The 16,838-nt window shown below is 37.1% G+C and overlaps 2 protein-coding genes across 4 annotated transcripts in view; one reads left to right on the plus strand and one right to left on the minus strand.

Moving 5' to 3' along the window:
• LOC306854604 (neurobeachin-like) overlaps window positions 1-16,838 on the plus strand; it is a gene marked incomplete at its 5' end in the record, with an annotated part of 285,564 nt that overhangs the window by 195,256 nt on the left and 73,470 nt on the right. For 2 of the 3 annotated variants that reach the window (XM_079392763.1, XM_079392764.1), the window contains 2 exons: window positions 1,477-1,623; window positions 6,010-6,146. In XM_079392763.1, the coding sequence (XP_079248889.1) occupies window positions 1,477-1,623; window positions 6,010-6,146 (284 nt within the window). Of the gene's footprint in view, window positions 1-1,476; window positions 1,624-2,192; window positions 2,226-6,009; window positions 6,147-16,838 lie in introns of all 3 variants that reach the window. The other variant, XM_079392762.1, reaches the window with a different exon arrangement.
• LOC306854001 (putative nucleotidyltransferase MAB21L1) lies at window positions 6,250-9,140 on the minus strand. The gene has a single exon (XM_079391774.1). The coding sequence runs from the start codon at window positions 8,763-8,765 to the stop codon at window positions 7,686-7,688; it is 1,080 nt and encodes a 359-aa protein (XP_079247900.1). The 5' UTR covers window positions 8,766-9,140; the 3' UTR covers window positions 6,250-7,685.

Genomic DNA, 16,838 nt, shown 5'->3' on the forward strand with positions numbered 1-16,838 from the left:
ACGAATCCAGTGTGCAGTGACGTGTGTCAGGCCTGATTGCCATTTTTCTCTCTTTTATTTAGTAATTAAAACTGATGAATGATCTTTTTTGTTCGATAACAAAAAAGGTGGCTACAGACTTTTTTGCATCATTTTTTTTTTCCTCTGATAAGGCTGCGTGATGAGCTTTGGTGGTATCAGCAGTTGCTTAATTGCGTTGTCGGTTCAATCTCGTTCCCGTCCGGATTTAGAGAGCGGATTGCTTTATGCCTAATAAACTTTGAAATGTAGACGGGTCTACACTTGCTTTATCATGTGTCTCTTTAAGGGAGAATTAAACTGTGTAGAGTAAAACGTTATAGTTTGCCTGTGGTTCCAGTCAGGATTTTGAAATAAAAAGTGTTACACATTTGACATCATTGCTGATACTCATTCCAAAGAGAGTTTGTTCCTATAGCAAGGGCTGTAGTCCCAGAAATAAAGTATTTAGGCTTGTTCACACAAAGGAACTGTTAACTGTAACAACAATGATAAAGATATAGTTTTAAAAATCTTCCTAAATCTAAAAGAATAACAGATTCCACACCACAACTATAACCCAACAGAGAAACAATTTCTTTGGAATCACATTCGGAAACTTCTTTTCATGAAACTCTAGATGGTACAGTTCTGATATGGTCTAACTTAATCTGATATAATGACATAATTATTCACATGGCACAGATGATTGGTTTCTTTTCATATCAGCAGCCAATGAGTTTACTGCTCAATCCTTCAAATACTTGGCTAGTGCTTGCTGTAGCAGTTGCAGCACGCTTCAGAAACCCTTCACCTTCCCCAGCTCCACCTGTATAGATCTGCTACGGGGGGATTTCATGTATGTTATATATGGGGATTATTTCATATATATGTTATATGTGCAGCAGCAGTATTTTTTAAATGCTCACAGCCGCACGTATGTGGATGGATTTGGAGTAGCAAGTTTTGGTATTTGCTCTCCCGCAGCAGTGTAGCAGATCTATTCTGCCAAACACATTACCAAAACGCATTAACATTGTCATGATGTACATTGCCATGCTAAACTCTGAGAGTTGTCATTACAGGAATATATTTATTGTTAGTTATCTTCATCATTATAATTTTTTTGTGAACGGGCCTTTAAAAATAAATAAATAAACTAAGTTCCTACGTTGCTCGACCATAATCTATGTATCTGTCGTGGCTTATTGATTTTCTGTGGACTCAAATCCTTCTAAGATTCATTTGAAGATACACAAAAACCTGGCCAAGAAATCAGACCATTAAAATAAAAAAACATAACAATAATAATAATAAAAAACCTACCAAATATTTATAATATAATATGAAAAAACTGCACAGTATCATTTTTATGTTTGTATTTGTATATGTATATTTAATGTGTTTTTATGCCTTGTGATTCTCAAATGTGCTTAAGTACAAATAATGTCCATTTTCATCACTCTTGTCTCTCTGCAGGCCCTGAGGAAGACGAGGCCCTGAGAGGGAGGAAGGGCTTCCGGGGCCAGGCGTTGGTCAGCCAGAGCCCTGAGACAGAGCTGATGCTGGAGGGGGACGATGATGCTGTCAGTCTGCTGCAGGAGAAAGAGGTGGACAACTTGGCTGGTGAGTCAACCTATACACAAAACACAGTGCAATCTGTATGGAAGAGACGGTTCTCCATTCAGCATACATAAGTAAGCCATACACATCAGTTTCATGACATGACACTTTCCTTCAGTCCTCAGGTTTAAAGGTTCTATGTGCCACATGAGTTTGGATTAAACATATTTTTGAAATTATAAAGTCATATTCATACATACCTGTAGGTTTACCTGCACAGAGAAGCCCTGCCAGAGGCACTTCATCTGAAATGTCTGCATAGTTCCACATTTGGTAGCATTTATTTATTTATGCATAGCTTAAGTGTGGCATTTTGTCAGAATGACAGAATTTGACATAGAACAGATATATAAATATATCTTACCTGTCAATCTAGAGGCAGACCAGTGTAGTTAGTGTGGCTACTTTGTGTTAGGACTGTGTTTATGTTTTTGTGGCAGTGTGTAGGGTTAAGTATTGCTCTGGACAGTGTTACTTTTTTTTTCTGCTGAATGTTTATTTATTTATTTTTTTAAGTCTATAGTAAAACCAAATTTTAAATTTGTATTTCTCCTCTTCTTTTTCTCTCACAGCAAGTTTCTGTCCCCGGGTTTTTATTTCCAGAGGCAGGTTTGGTTTTTTAAAGAGATATTAACCCTTTCAAAACCACTAATATTACATTGAATCAAATGAATTAAATATAATTATTATAGAATTAAAGCAAATATTATTCAACAATCAGGAGGCAATCAAGATCAATATAGATGAGTTCATTATTTATAGTTACATACCTTTTCCAAAATTTTATTTGCTAATAATGATAGTCTGATGATTTTTCCTTTTTAACTAAAATGGCCTAATCACTGTTTTATTATGATGTCTATTCACTTATTTTATTTTTATTTTTATTTTTTTTAAATCACTTGGATTTCCATTATTCTCAGCAACAATAATAACAGAATTATTACTGACTGGCTGTCTCTCGGTGCTAGCAGTGCTTTGTTAACTTGTTACATTTTTATCAGCTCTACATTGGAAGATGTTATATATGATATATGTATTGTGAATATGAGGCATGTTATTAATACCCCTCCACTCGCTCTGCAGACCTTCATTAGTCATTGAAGGTTAAAAATGAATGGTGAGATATTTATGTGTCTGTAGAAAATCCAATGGCATAATTTATCTATTTATTTTCTTTACTATCTGAAGTGTCGTATGCATGCTGATCATGTTATTAAAGTTCCCAGCACACAACCTATTTAAACTCATTCACAATTTATAAGCAGTTCTTCATGCCATACTTTTTTGACTCTGTAGGAATTCCTTCATCAGATATAAATCAGGATTGCTTCAATTACCTCTAATATGTTCCCACCAATTGTAGCCAATTCGCAAAGCAGGAATGCAGACTGCTGTGTTCCTGCTGTTCTTTTTCTACCATCTATGTTAAAAGTAATTTTACTGGAATGCAATCAATCATAAATCCTGGCACAGCTTATAAATTCCTGAAATGTTAAATGAGTACCATCAAACGGATTAATATTAAGCATCAAATGCACTGATTTTGTATCCATCACTTAAAATGAAATGCTACAATCCTTTAGAGTGCTGATTATTTTAAAGGCAACTAGCCTAATAATCAGTGTAAACCTTTAATTACATGCCACTGTTAGTTTGTGCAGTATTTGTGGATGAAAATGCCCAAATTTGTTTCTTTCAGTTTATATTTATGACTCACGACAAGTAGGCCTATTTTAGTGACAATCATTTTTTTCCAGCATTTAGTTTCAAAAATGTGTGTTTATGCTTGTATTGGGTGTATGTTTTATTACTCTGTTATCTGAGTTGTGTATCATCACCACAAGGGGAGCTGTGCCATCTGTGTCAGTATGCTGTGTGTGCACTGTTTCTATTTTGACAGCAGGCCTACAAGCTAATGCTAGTGCTAATGAGCACAGTGTAAACAACAGGCCAATCAACAACAGCCTTCTCACAGCCAATGGGAGGGGCTCAGTTCGCCTGTAGCCAATCAGAGTACAGGATCTGTCATGAGTGTATTTACACCCACTGCTAAACATAGACAGAATAGGTGTGATGTAACTAGATACTCTCTCATACCTTTTCTCTTTCACACCAAAAAATTTACATTTTAATTAAAACAAATGTGTGTGTGTGTGTTTACATATTAGCATGATATTACCACCATATTTTACCAGAGGGCTTTACTGGCCTATTGATATATTTCATATTTGTACTGTCAAACAAAATAATTGTCTAATTTTCATATTCGTATTAGCCCCCCTGAAGTGGCTCACAGAGAGAGAAAACATCATCTATTTTCCCAGCATGCCTTTGTCTCACCACACTCCAGTGACATCAGCTCTTACTGCACCTGTGTCATTCCAACATGATAATCTGCTAATCCTCACTAGTGCTCGAAATCAACACTACATCACTAGAACATCAGCAACACAAATTAATCACATAGACTTAAAGGGAAAAATGTCATTATTATTATTATTACTATTACGAATAGCAATTTTATTTTGTTAGCCTTTTCATTATTTTGGGGGGATATCTAGCTAATATTTATAAAAAACATAGCTAAATAAATGTCGTATGTCGTACACAATAGTAGCTATAACGGTCCCAGCAGCAGATGAGAGTAGTATGTGAAACCTGATCGCTCTGATTATGTAATATGAACGTATTTTTGTTTGATCCCATTTTTTTAAAAGTCTCTTGAGGTTTTAGCGCTAATCCTCTCTGAGCATTGGATTAATGCTGTATTGTCTGGATTCACAAGTGTCCCTTTAGGCTATAGGCCAAGTTCCAATTGCCTCTTTCTCTATTAAACGTGTTATGAGAGGGGCATGATTCGGATTAAAGGGTTCACTAGCTTTTCACAGGTGAAGCCATGTTGCCTTGTCAAGTTATTTGCGATCGAACAAAATGTTTATTCGTTCAACATAACTTCTCATAAGTGAGATTTGATTAGAAAAAAATAAATGGAAAAGGCCTATTTCCTCTTAACAACATAGGCCTAGTAGGTTATTTGGAATAATAGGCTAGGTGTTGAGTTGAGGGCAGTAAAGAGGATAGGCTACTTATGGTTTCATTCATCTGCTACTCAATTTTCATTCTAAGTCTACTCAAGAATATTTATTTATGTGTATTCATTTATTTCGCGTAAAATCTTCGTATCGTAAGCAGCTTTTCGTTTATTTTCCGGCTATGTCTTCGATGTATAGTGCTGCTTTGTTGCTACACAAATAGTTTTTATCGTAATATCTTAATATAGGCTACTTAATTGAAAACTGATCACGTTTGTAATATTTACTGGAAAGCGCAATGGCGTTATAGCTGGTACAAAAGGAGGCAGAGCGGCTTTGGTTTCTACGAGCGGTCGGGGAGAGCATAAAGGAGTGCTCTGGGAATTGAAACCCAAATCCACTTGTAATCTTGCAACAGTATCGGGCATAATTAGCCGAGGAGAGCAGATTAAGATTGATGAGACGTTAAAGTGGCTCTTTGGAGTTCAGGGGGATCGATAAATATCCCAATTTCAAGAGCCTCTCCTCACATCCAGGATGGACCCGTGGGCTATACAGGGGTGAACTAATAAAAGACAGAGGACTGGTCAAAGAGAAAAAATTAGAGAGAGAGCGAGAGAGAGAGCGCACTTGGGATTAGATCCTAGTCATCTGACCGGAGGTCAAAACGTCTGTAAATATTTTAATAATGTTTGTAAGGTCAATTTTACAGGTTTCATATCATCAAAAGGGAATTTCAAGGATTGATTTGATTAGGAAGCGCATAAATGCGTATCACTCACATATGATTTGTTTTGTAGAAAAATAATGAAAGAAAGTGACTGTGAAATTATTGCCGTTAGGCCTCATAGAAATGCTTACCTAATAAAATAATTGAAGGGATTTTTTTCTTGATATAATTTCATATAGCCAATGCTTCAGTTTAGAGGACTGATCGCGTAATTACTACTGAAACAATTTACATATTTTCCTCATTTCATTTTCATGCGCGTGTTTGTGTAAAACTCTGCATCATATTTACCTTTTGGTTAGATAAGAACAAAATATGACTAAAACATTTTACTAAACTAAATTATTTTTTGGTGTAAATCGATATTATTTTGAATAAGATTTATTTCGCATGATCACGCCATAGGCTGTCACCATCGTGTCCAAGTCTACAAAATTGTATTCGAAAAGACATGCTTGAAAATATTACAAACACATTCGAAATGTCACAATATTGTTTAATGTATGTGTATGGTGGTGTATAAATCAGCTACTAACTTGCATTACGCATTGTTTGTTGTTGACTGCCTTGAGAGAGGCTACATTTTTTCCCCTGTGAAAATAAAAATCTGTTTCCTTGTTATAGGCCCTGTTGTTTTGAGCACCCCGGCCCAGCTTATTGCCCCGGTCACTGTAGTTCGTGGGACTCTCTCTATCACTACCACGGAAATCTATTTTGAAGTGGATGGAGATGACCCAGCCTTCAGACGCATCGATGCCAAAGTAGGTTGCATTTGTGTTATGTATTTGCAAGTGTGTGCGCGTGAAAATACCAAGCAGAATCGCACTCCTAATGACATGGAATAAAATAAAATATCATAGTGTTTAACACTCTTACAGCTTTATTAAAACCATCAATTATTTAATACGTTAAAAATTGCCTTTTTCTAAATCGAGGCCCATGCATTGGATGCCCCCTGAGGCCAAGCGCAAAGGCTATTCTCGATTTTGTTTTAAAAAGGCTTTGAATACATGTAGTTTTTACTAGACCTGCATTCATGACCAAATATCAGTTACGATGATGATTTATGTACAAATATAGCCAATGTAAAATGAACCAAAGCTTGCGCGTTTAAAACTCATAATCGCGTAAATCGGCGGGCCTCACTTTTGTCATGAATTACATGGAAAACATTGAATGAAGGAAATATAGTCAAAAAGTTGTAAGTTAAAATGGCATTATTGTAACATGTATAAATGAAGGGGTGCATTTCTGATGTGTAGAACTGTCATGAGAGATTTTTATCCCATTTCTGCAATGCATATCAGTTCATATTTGTTCTTATTTCAACAGTAACTGTTCACAGGAAGAAATGTTCTTTCTTATTTTCTGTTTTGGTGTTTTCCCCGCTTTTTAAAATATTTTGTAATAACCAGGCTACATCGTGTCATTTTTATGCCGAAGATCCAGATGCTTAAAGATCCCCAAATATCGTGCTTATTCTTACACTGCAATATTTATGCATCATGAATCATTATTTGGACACAAATATTAATTTGTTTTTATTAACTCTTTAAATAAACTCAGAGACAGATATAAAAAAAGTCAAATCACAAAATGTTATATTCCAGTGTATTTCAAGTGCATTATTTTCAGGTATATTTTTTCATATATATATTTTCAATTTCAGCCTTTTATCATGTAAGCAAGGTACAAACAAAACGGTCGAATATACTTTAAATAAGAATTCAAGTAAACGTATGGAATGTTTAGGAAATAGTACCATCAAAATGTAAACTTGATAATTTTGCCATTGACAATAGATTAAATCGCTGATGCAGGTCTAAATGTATTTTCTTCTTCTTTCTCTGTTCAGAAATAATCCAAGCGAATGTTAAAACAGGTGAAATTATACTTCTATTTACGTGTCACAGAACAACATTCACAACTGCAGACCACCGGATTCACAATCTACAAATGTGTCTATTTACAATATAAAATGTACAAGTTGTATTCTGTCACGTAGCTTTGTTTGGGTAAAACGTGTTGCTCGTAAAAAGAAAAGAAAGAAACAGTAGCTAATACTGACAGGTAACCATTCATTTTGATTGTTGATACAATTTGCTCCCTCCTTAAGACAGTAATGTCACGTGAAGTATTTTTAAACGGAGCTCTCTAAAATATTTTTTTACAACAAAAACAACGTGGGTTGATTTCAACAGTGACCATTTTGTGGAAGAGTTCCTGATTAGCATCGTCTAGGCCTCAGAACTTTGATCAGGCAGACCTCCTATTCACAAACATGCCGTTTATTTTTTACCTCAGAGTTTCTCCAGGCTTTTAGGGTTGGTTAGAATTTCTCTCGCCAGTCGCCAAGTCTGTTTGGCAGCGTTTTCAAGGGCCGAGTGTGGCTTTCCTTGGAAAAGGTCTAGGTTTGGCAGGAAATAATGGGGGCATCTCCTACACTGCAAGCACGAAATGAGCTGCAATAAAATCCCGTTCAGTCGATCCCCGAGGCAGTTCTCGTCCCAGTCCGACTCGCGCGGGTGTTTTTCGCACTCGTAAGACACAAGAGTTTTCATGTGGTAGTTGTTGAGAGGCTGCCCGGGAAGTTCAAGGTGACGGTCGCGCAACGTCTTGAGCAGGGACAAGCATTTCTTCCTGCACCCTCCCAGGAGCAGGCGGTTCTCCGCTTCGGCGAACTGCAACACCCAGGCATCGCTCTCCGCCGAGCTCTGCTTCCCGTTCAACGAGTAACACTCCTTCGATAAGAGATTGAAACCTTCGGCTTTGACTTCTGCCACCCGGTTCGGACCAGGCCACGGGATGTGCGGCAGCGGCCAGTGGGCAGCGCTGCGCGGCCATATGCCGGTGCACTTGAACGCGGGGGTGATCTGAACCACGTATCTGTCTCTGATGCGCAATTTCACCTCGCTGGTGTCTGCGACCATTTTAACCACGTCCCTGTAGCTGCACTTATCCACCGCCTGCGCCACGAGCGTCTGGAACCTGGAGCGGATCTTGCGCGCGGACAGGTATCCCGAAGCCGTGATGAACTCGACCCAGAGGGACATGCTTCTCTTCCGCCCGTCGCTTAGCTTGAGCACGGCGCAGCCCGGCAGAGAGCCATCGTCCACGAAGTTGAAGACCCCCATCTGGTTCAGATACAGGACCACCTCGAATTCTGTAGGGGAGATGACCTCAAGCCCTTCGAAGCGGTTATCCATTTCGTTTAAGGAGCTGATAAAGCGGGGCTCCTGGACCTCCACCTCCTTCAGGACATCTGAGACCACCTTGCACACCTCCCGGATGGTCTTGGAGATGGCCGCCTTCCGAGATTGGCATTTCTCGTTGTAGTATTTATTGAGATGATACACCAGCTTGGCCTGGGCGGCGATCATATTTGGACAGAGATCCGGGTTGTACACCGGAGTCTCGCAGTAACCCGAGGGATCCAACGCGGCTGTTTGTACAGGAGCCAATTTTAGAGAAGAAAGTGCACTATTTAGAGGAAAAAAAGGGGGATTATGAAACAAAAAAATAGCTTTTTATTTGTGCGTGGAGCACATGCACAAAGTCGGGCAGTTAAATCATCGGCTTCTGTTTTCAATTGCGACCAAAAAAAAGTCAAACCCCTTGCAAGTCAGCAATTAAAAGTCCATACGCACGGATCAGTAGTTCAGCAAACCTCTTGTATCCACTTGCGGTGTCTTTTCTCTGTTTGCAACAAGGGTTAGAAAGTGCACGATGCTCTTAAGTGTGTGTCCTAGCTGTGTTGGTGTGTTTAAGACTCCGAACTCACTCCTGTGAAATTATAAAGGGAGGGTTTGAGAGCAGCTCGTCCAATCACGGCTCGAATCGTCACTGCCTTCAGTTTATTGAAGACAAATTAATCCTCCGCTTTTATACACAAGAAAATCTTCTGGTGGAAACACACCAACACTTTGGAGGGAGAAGATACAGGTTTATTCGCGACATATGCTGGCTTTTCCTGCTATTCTTATTAGATACAGACTATGCCTCTTTTTAACAGAAATAATGTCGTTTGAGAATAGAATATTTAGGATGCATATTTTGATATACATTTTTAAGAGTTTCATTTTCATTATCGTTCCGGATCTGTAAGCTATTACAATTGGACGAAAATATAATTTGTATTTGTTTTTTATTTTCTCTGTAGTTTGACGTGCGTAATGTTTTTCGTTGACCTGTTAATTAGATTTTTCTTTTGGTGTTGTATTGTTTCACGTTATGTTATTTTCGATGTATAAATGTCTTCATTTGATATTATATTGCTACATTGCGTTATATTTCTTAATAGTGCGTGTTATTTAAAATTCGCTTTGGATATTATATTAATAGAGATATTGTTTTAATTATTTTGCGTTGTAAATATAGTAATGGATATAATGGTAGGCTAAACATGATACATCTACAATCTTTTCTTTAATTTAAAAATAGCCTATTTCACTCATTAATTAAATGTTATTTATCTTCTTATAGGACGGCAAATTAAGCTTTCGGTTAATTTAGGTTAGTCGTCTTACTAACTTTGTAGCATATAAAAATGATTAGGATAAGTTTTTGTGAAGTTCATTGTTAAATTAAGACGAAGGCCTTTATATTTTAAGGCGTTTTTCCTAACATATGGAAAATTTGTCGCATTTTGTGTCTAGTTATTTAGATTTTTAATTATAAAAAAAAAAAAAAGTATTGTTTAAAGTTTTATTTTTGCATAAAATATGAGACATTCCAGAGTGGTGTAGCAAATGTAAAAGGAGAAGCGTCTTTTACGCACGTTTTCTTGAATGTTTTTAATTTAAATTAGTTCTTTATTTGTTCGATGGGAAGAAAAATATTATCCTATAAATCCTAACTTCTTTTATTGTTTTAAATGATCTGCGAGATTTTTCTGTTCTTGTTCAGTGTCCAAATCAGTAGTCACAGTTCGTTACAATTTTTTGACGTCGTCTTTCAAAATCTCATGCTTTTATAACGTGCCTGTATTTTCTTATTTTAACCTTTCATGCCATTTTTTTGTTTCCACTGTATTTCTAAAATTCCACTGTAAATATTTGAACGATTTGAGATCGACTTCCTCAGATCACGATGTCTGGAAAAAATCTTGTGTATAATTTTTTTTGCGATATTATACGCAATCAAACAACAAAACAACGAGAACACCTCGTGTTTACATGTTTAGTGCCCTTTCCATATCCTTCCCATGACACCACGCGACGACTATGATATAAGACTATGACTAAATATAGACTATGATATTTGCAGATATATCTATACACACGTCTGTTTCAAGCACATAGAGCAGATTGTTATAGGTCACTGTACTGAGGCATCTCAGTCTGTTGGCTCCAGCCCTCACTGTCTGCTTGGCTCTATCTGCCTGGATGATTTTGCCAACTATAATTAATAGAGCTCTGCTGTTTGTAGGCAGAGATCACACTTATTAGTTCGCCTTCGCCTCTGTCATGAAATGAAAGCAAGGTGAATGCTGTTTGGGCCTTTGGCAGGGATAAGTATATAACACTATATTTAAAGCAAACGGTGACAAAAAACTTGGGAGATTTTTTTGGGGGGGTGATTTGACAAAAGTAAAGGAGAAAAATACTTATATACTGACACTTTTGTTTCGTTCAGAATTTGTTTGTGCTATCTGTTTAACCCTGCTTCCACCTCAACCACCCCTCTCTCTCATACACACACACACACACATTACATGGCAGGTACCCAACCATATCAGATCAGACGGTCTCCCTCCCTTCACTGGTTCATGCTCTGATGTGTTCAGCTTTTGTATGTCTGAATCAGTTGCTTGTCTATTGTTTGCCAGTGTGTTACAGTAAATAGCAGTACACTGTTATAGTATCTGGCATAATTTCATCTCGGATTAGCTCCTGTTAATATTTTAACACTCTCACACTCAAAATTGGAAATTGGCCTATTGCAAAGGAAGAATGTACTTTATGGAACGGAACTCAAGACGGTGTTTATCAATATTTCCATTTCAAAGTTTTATGATAGTGTAATACATAATTGTCCAGGAAGTTTATAAACACACTTTAAAAAAAAATTAACGAGAGCTATTCAGTATTGGAAACTTTTAATGCTGCATCTTAAATCATTTGAATACAAAACCATTCAATACTGCATATTTGACTCAAGTGTCCTGTTAAGTGTGACCTGGAGGCACTTCAAATCCCCCTTGACCTCGAACCCCCTCTCCTCTCACGCACTCTTTGTCTGCACAACATTGCGATCTGTGTGTCTTCGTGACATAACACACTATCCACAGGCTTTGCTGTGATATATAAGGATGTGACAACGGTATGGTTGCTATTTCTGACCCAGCGAATAGGATGCCTGATTGTGTAAATCAATACAATGACTCCGGCTTCCGCCCCTTTTTGGACGAGCATATAACCCAGGAAACGTTTAGCTCATTGAAGGCTTCTTTGTTCTGGAGTTTCCTTGATGATCTCTTCATTTTTCTCTCTCCCTCCCTCCCGTCTCATTCTGAAGAGCGATTCTCTTGTCAAAATGGTCAGGCGTGCTGATAAAGGCCCTTGTCAAACACATGTACCATGTTTAACTGTCAATGAATAGTATTGTTTTTAAACAAATTGATGATTAAATGAAGATCTTACAGTTGCTGCAGGTTTTTAGTCACCATCTTTAAATTTTTAATTTAGCAATTTGCTATAATGTAAAGATTTATAAATAAAAAAAATAATTTCAGTATTTTTAAAACGTAAATGGATATTACATTTTGTTTTTATTATGTTACTTATTTTTTTAAATCCTATTACTTTTTATTGTTTTATTATGTTATTATTTTGTTAATTATTATTTTTAAAATATATGAAATTAACAATGTGATTTTTTTCTGTTTCTTTGATTCCTTTTCTTGTTTTTGTGTGTGTATACAGAGATTTTTATATTCATGAAATAGCCTACATTGCAGAGAGTGCTGCGGTTTTTGCATCACTGTATTTAATTAGAATCCCTCATTATTAATATTAACATACTAAAAATACATAAAAAAAAAAAATCATCACGGGACAACATTAGATAGCACTTCTATATAGCTAGAACACTGTATGCCAATATTAATAGTACCGGAGAGTTATTCGCAGATTTGAATATATCAAGAGCTTTAGAGAGTCCTAATTGAAGTTAATAGTCATTCTCCACACTGATATTCATAATCCTATTATTCATTGACAAAAGGAGGTCAGCTCAGCTTTATTTCATCATCATTCATGGACAGTTCTTTACACTGATCCCATCATCATTTTGCGACAGCGAAAAAAAAAAAAAAAAAAGAAGAGCAAAAATGGATCTGAGCCAAAAGGCGTCGCTAGGTCAAAGCACAGATTATCGAGTGCACTTAATGGAGTGGAGAAGTCAAATATAAATCATATTAAAGGCCCTGCCATTTAAGACAAGCAATATTAGTGTGGAGCTCGGCGCTGGTGGGGATTGCATTATACAAGATGGACACTTATTATGACATATCCCTTTCAGCTTCCTGCATATGGATATCAAAATTGTCATTGAGTTTTCTTCTGAAGCGAATTCGGTTATTCCAGGCAATATGGCCACACTGCAGGGCTCCCAGTTAATTTTCTCTTGCCTATCGGCTGTCAGCCCCCTACCTCTCACACTTTGAATTCTCTCCCTCCATTTGTTTTATTTTCCATGCTGTATTAGAAGCCTCCTCTCGGGGGGAGTTTAGGAGGACAATAACCACTCCGTAAAATGCAGAATTTTTTGGTTTAGCGGACTAGATAGGCTAAAGCGAAACAGTAACACTCAAGTGCAAGGGAGGGAGAGGAAGGTTGGAAAATTTATCACTTTTTTGAGCTTTGCCATCACCCTTTCTCCCCCCACAGCAATATGTGTTGCTTGTCAGCTTCTCTGATTAATGACGTGCATTTATTTGCATAGATTTAGCATTGATTTCATTAGTTTATTCAAAAAAGAACCTTTTGATTTTAATGTCCTTTAATCCGAAATTTTACGCATTTGAAGATTTTTTGAGGCGTGTTCACTTAGATGTAGGTGCATTCACAAAATCAGCTATTCTGCATATGTGGGGCAAATTAAATGGATCTTTTGCACAAAAATGAAAATTGTGTCATTTACTTATTCTTATGTCGTTTCTAAATCTGTATGACTTACTTTCTTCTGTGGAAAAAATTATTGTGCATATTTCCCCCTCAATACAATGAAAGTCCTGTGTTGTTTTGGACCCCATTGACTTTCATTGTTAAAATAAGTTGGAAATGTCATGAGGTTGAATAAATGTTGTTAGAATTTTCATTTCTATAAACTGTTCAAACTTTCTAAAGTTTCCCATGAAGCATCATTTTCATTTGGTATTCAGCAAACAAATCCCAAAAATGAAAATTGTGTCGTTTATAAACCTGTATGACTGACTTTCTTCTGTGGACCACAAAAGGAGATAGTTTGAAAAATGTATTTGTGAGCTTTTTCCGCCTCCATACATACAATGAAAGTCCTGTGTTGTTTTGGACCCCATTGACTTTCATTGTTAAAAAAAAATCCTTAAAATATAACTTTTTTTAGTTCTGCAGAAGAAAGAAGGCCATATACGCTTGAAACATCATGAGCTTGAATATTTTAATTGAAATTTACCTTTAAATTTCTATAAACTCTTCAAACTTTTGAAAGTTTCCCATGAAGCATCATTTCCATTTTGCATTCAGCAAACAAACCTGTTTATTTTCATCTGTTTGTTTTCAAGCGGCGTACACAAACCCCAAGCTCAGTAAAACACCTTTAACAAGCGGCCGTCACAAGACACCAACCTCTTCAGCTTGCTGTGATTAATCTTAATGTCTTGGAGACATCCCATGTTTAGAGGTTGAGTCCGTAATCATTCGCTCACTGACCCGATGATACTCAACCAGAACATCCTCTCAACAGCCCCGGTGAGGACAATGCCTTGATGCATTTCAAATTAATTATACCGCCCTATTCTGAGAAGCACGTGCGCTCAACAGCCGGTTCTGGAGGGCGAAAACAAAGAGAAAGAAAACGAGAGAAAAAGACTGTGCTTTTTTTTTCCCAGGTTGGGGGGCTCGGGTAATGAAATGCTGGTGGTTGAAGCCCATGATGAAATTAGGCCATGTAACCCAAATAAGGGATGAAGGCTTCATAATTGCCAGTCCTTGAGATCTGAGGTGCTGGGTGCCAACTGTCAGAGCTGGGCTAATGATGACAAATGTCTCTCTATGCAGATTGCAAAAGGGAGAAGTGAAGGTAGAAGGGGGGAAGAAGCTACCGCAGGAGAGCGAGAATAAACCGAAAAGAAAGTGAGCAAACTGCAAAGTAAGACAGGTGCTTTCTAGCGAAACGTCTCATGAAGCGGTAAAGACTAATGCTTTAAAGTATAAGAACAGTCAAATCTATTAGATAAATCACTGCAGAAGTTAGTAGGACAGACATTTAAATTACATTTTTAATCTTTCAACAGTAGCGTTTCTCAATGCACGTGTGACCTAAACTTGTATTAATGTAGAGTTGCTGCCAAAACAAAACGCTAAAAATACCCAAATCATTTGTAATCCTGCAACTCTCAGCTGTATATTTTATTGCTCTATCACAAAGAAAGTCATAAATTTGTCTGCACTTACAGGTTAGCCATTGAAAAAGCAAGAACCTATAGTGATGCAGTGAGGTCCAGCTTTCCCCAATTTGTTGCATGAATGGCTTTTTGAAAAGGTTCCCACTTGCTACAAAGGAAGCCCCCTTTTTTGTTTGCCCTCTCCCCATCTGTGTCATCTGTTGTGAGGGGGGCGGTTTCTGTTCGATGGAGGGGCGGGATCGAGGGGGGCTCCCTGGTGACCAGGGCCAGTTGTTTTATGGACTCGATGTACTGGCGCAGGCAGTTCATAAGTTGCCAGTTCCTTTGTGTAAGACGACAGGCTGACACGTGGGAGGCGACACGGCCATATTGACGTATATCATTTCCATTAATAACACGGACGAGCCCCCGCCTCGTTTCCGCCTGCTGACTTATACAGAGAATCTGTCCACAATGACAGTTAATTGACAATGTGAAATGGAGAGCCGACTGACTGGGATGGATTTTGATGTTCTTTTATGGAGATGCGGTTTAAGATTTGCAAAATTACTGTAAAAGTGGCAAAGTAATCAAAGTTTGTCACAAAATTTTTGCACAATGCCAATACATGTTATGTATGTAGATATATATATATATATATATAGGCCTATATATGTATAAATTATTATTATTGTGTCACTTTTACTCATCTAATAATTTATATACAGTGTATGTGTATATATATATATATATATATATATATATATATATATATATATATATATATGTGTATATATATATATATATATATATATATATATATATATATGTGTATGTGTATATATATGTGTGTGTGTATGTATATATATATATATATATATATATATATATATATATATATATATATATATATATATATATATATATATATATATATGTGTATGTGTGTGTGTGTGTGTGTGTGTGTGTGTGTGTGTGTGTGTGTGTGTGGCAAAGTAATCAGAATTTGTTGCAATATATATTGCCACTACTCATCTAAGAATATATACATACACTGTATATATATATATACATATAGTATGCATAGCTTACACGATAGCGCTACAAATCTGGCTGGTAACAGAAGTAGGATTCTGTTTTCCATAATGCTGCGACATATGGAGCTAGTGGCTGGTGTTTTATATTACACGCTCATTAACACCACATGAGCTGTTTTGTGACGCTGACACATAGCCTCAGTGAAAGTTAAAATGATTGATATCCTTACCTCTGCTTTATGTGAAAGTCTGATTTCAGGGCCAAATGAATTAGGAAGCTCATTTTATGGTCAGTGGTGCTTTTAAGAGCAGGCAATGACAAAAAGACTAACCAGTTAATCGGTTAGTCTCTTTTAAGCTAAGCTGGCGTCTGATATTTACATTTTGATAGCCTATAACAGATTGAAAGGAAATGTGTTATTTAATTCTCAGATGATAGCTTGTTTAGGATTATATGTTGATTGCTAAACTTAAGCAAGTTTGCAAATATGTTAGCATTTTGCTATTTAGCTCTTTTCCACCTGAATCACTGTGAGAGATCCCAGACTCAAAGGCATAATACATTCCACTTGCCTCCTGTTGTAGAGTTTTGTTGGATTTTTGGGGTTCCAGCTTGTGGTGGCTCTCGACTGGCCTCATTACTGTAGCGGTTGAGCCAGCCATCTTCCATAATCAAAATTCAGTAGGTGTGCAGCTCCTGCTGAAACTCCTGGAGAGGGCAGGGGAAGAGCTGACATGCCGCTTCCTGCCTTGAGGGCTCTTTCTGCACGCTGGAACAGCCCTCGGGCTAAAAGAGCCATCCTGATGACAACGTGCTCTCCCATCAATAA

This window comes from Barbus barbus, assembly GCF_936440315.1.
Source record: "Barbus barbus genome assembly, chromosome: 34".
Classification (NCBI taxonomy): Eukaryota; Metazoa; Chordata; class Actinopteri; order Cypriniformes; family Cyprinidae; genus Barbus; species Barbus barbus.

Coding starts and splice junctions, on each gene's coding strand:
- LOC306854001 (XM_079391774.1), bottom strand. CDS start 8,765: ATGATCGCCGCCCAGGCCAAGCTGGTGTATCATCTCAATAAATACTAC.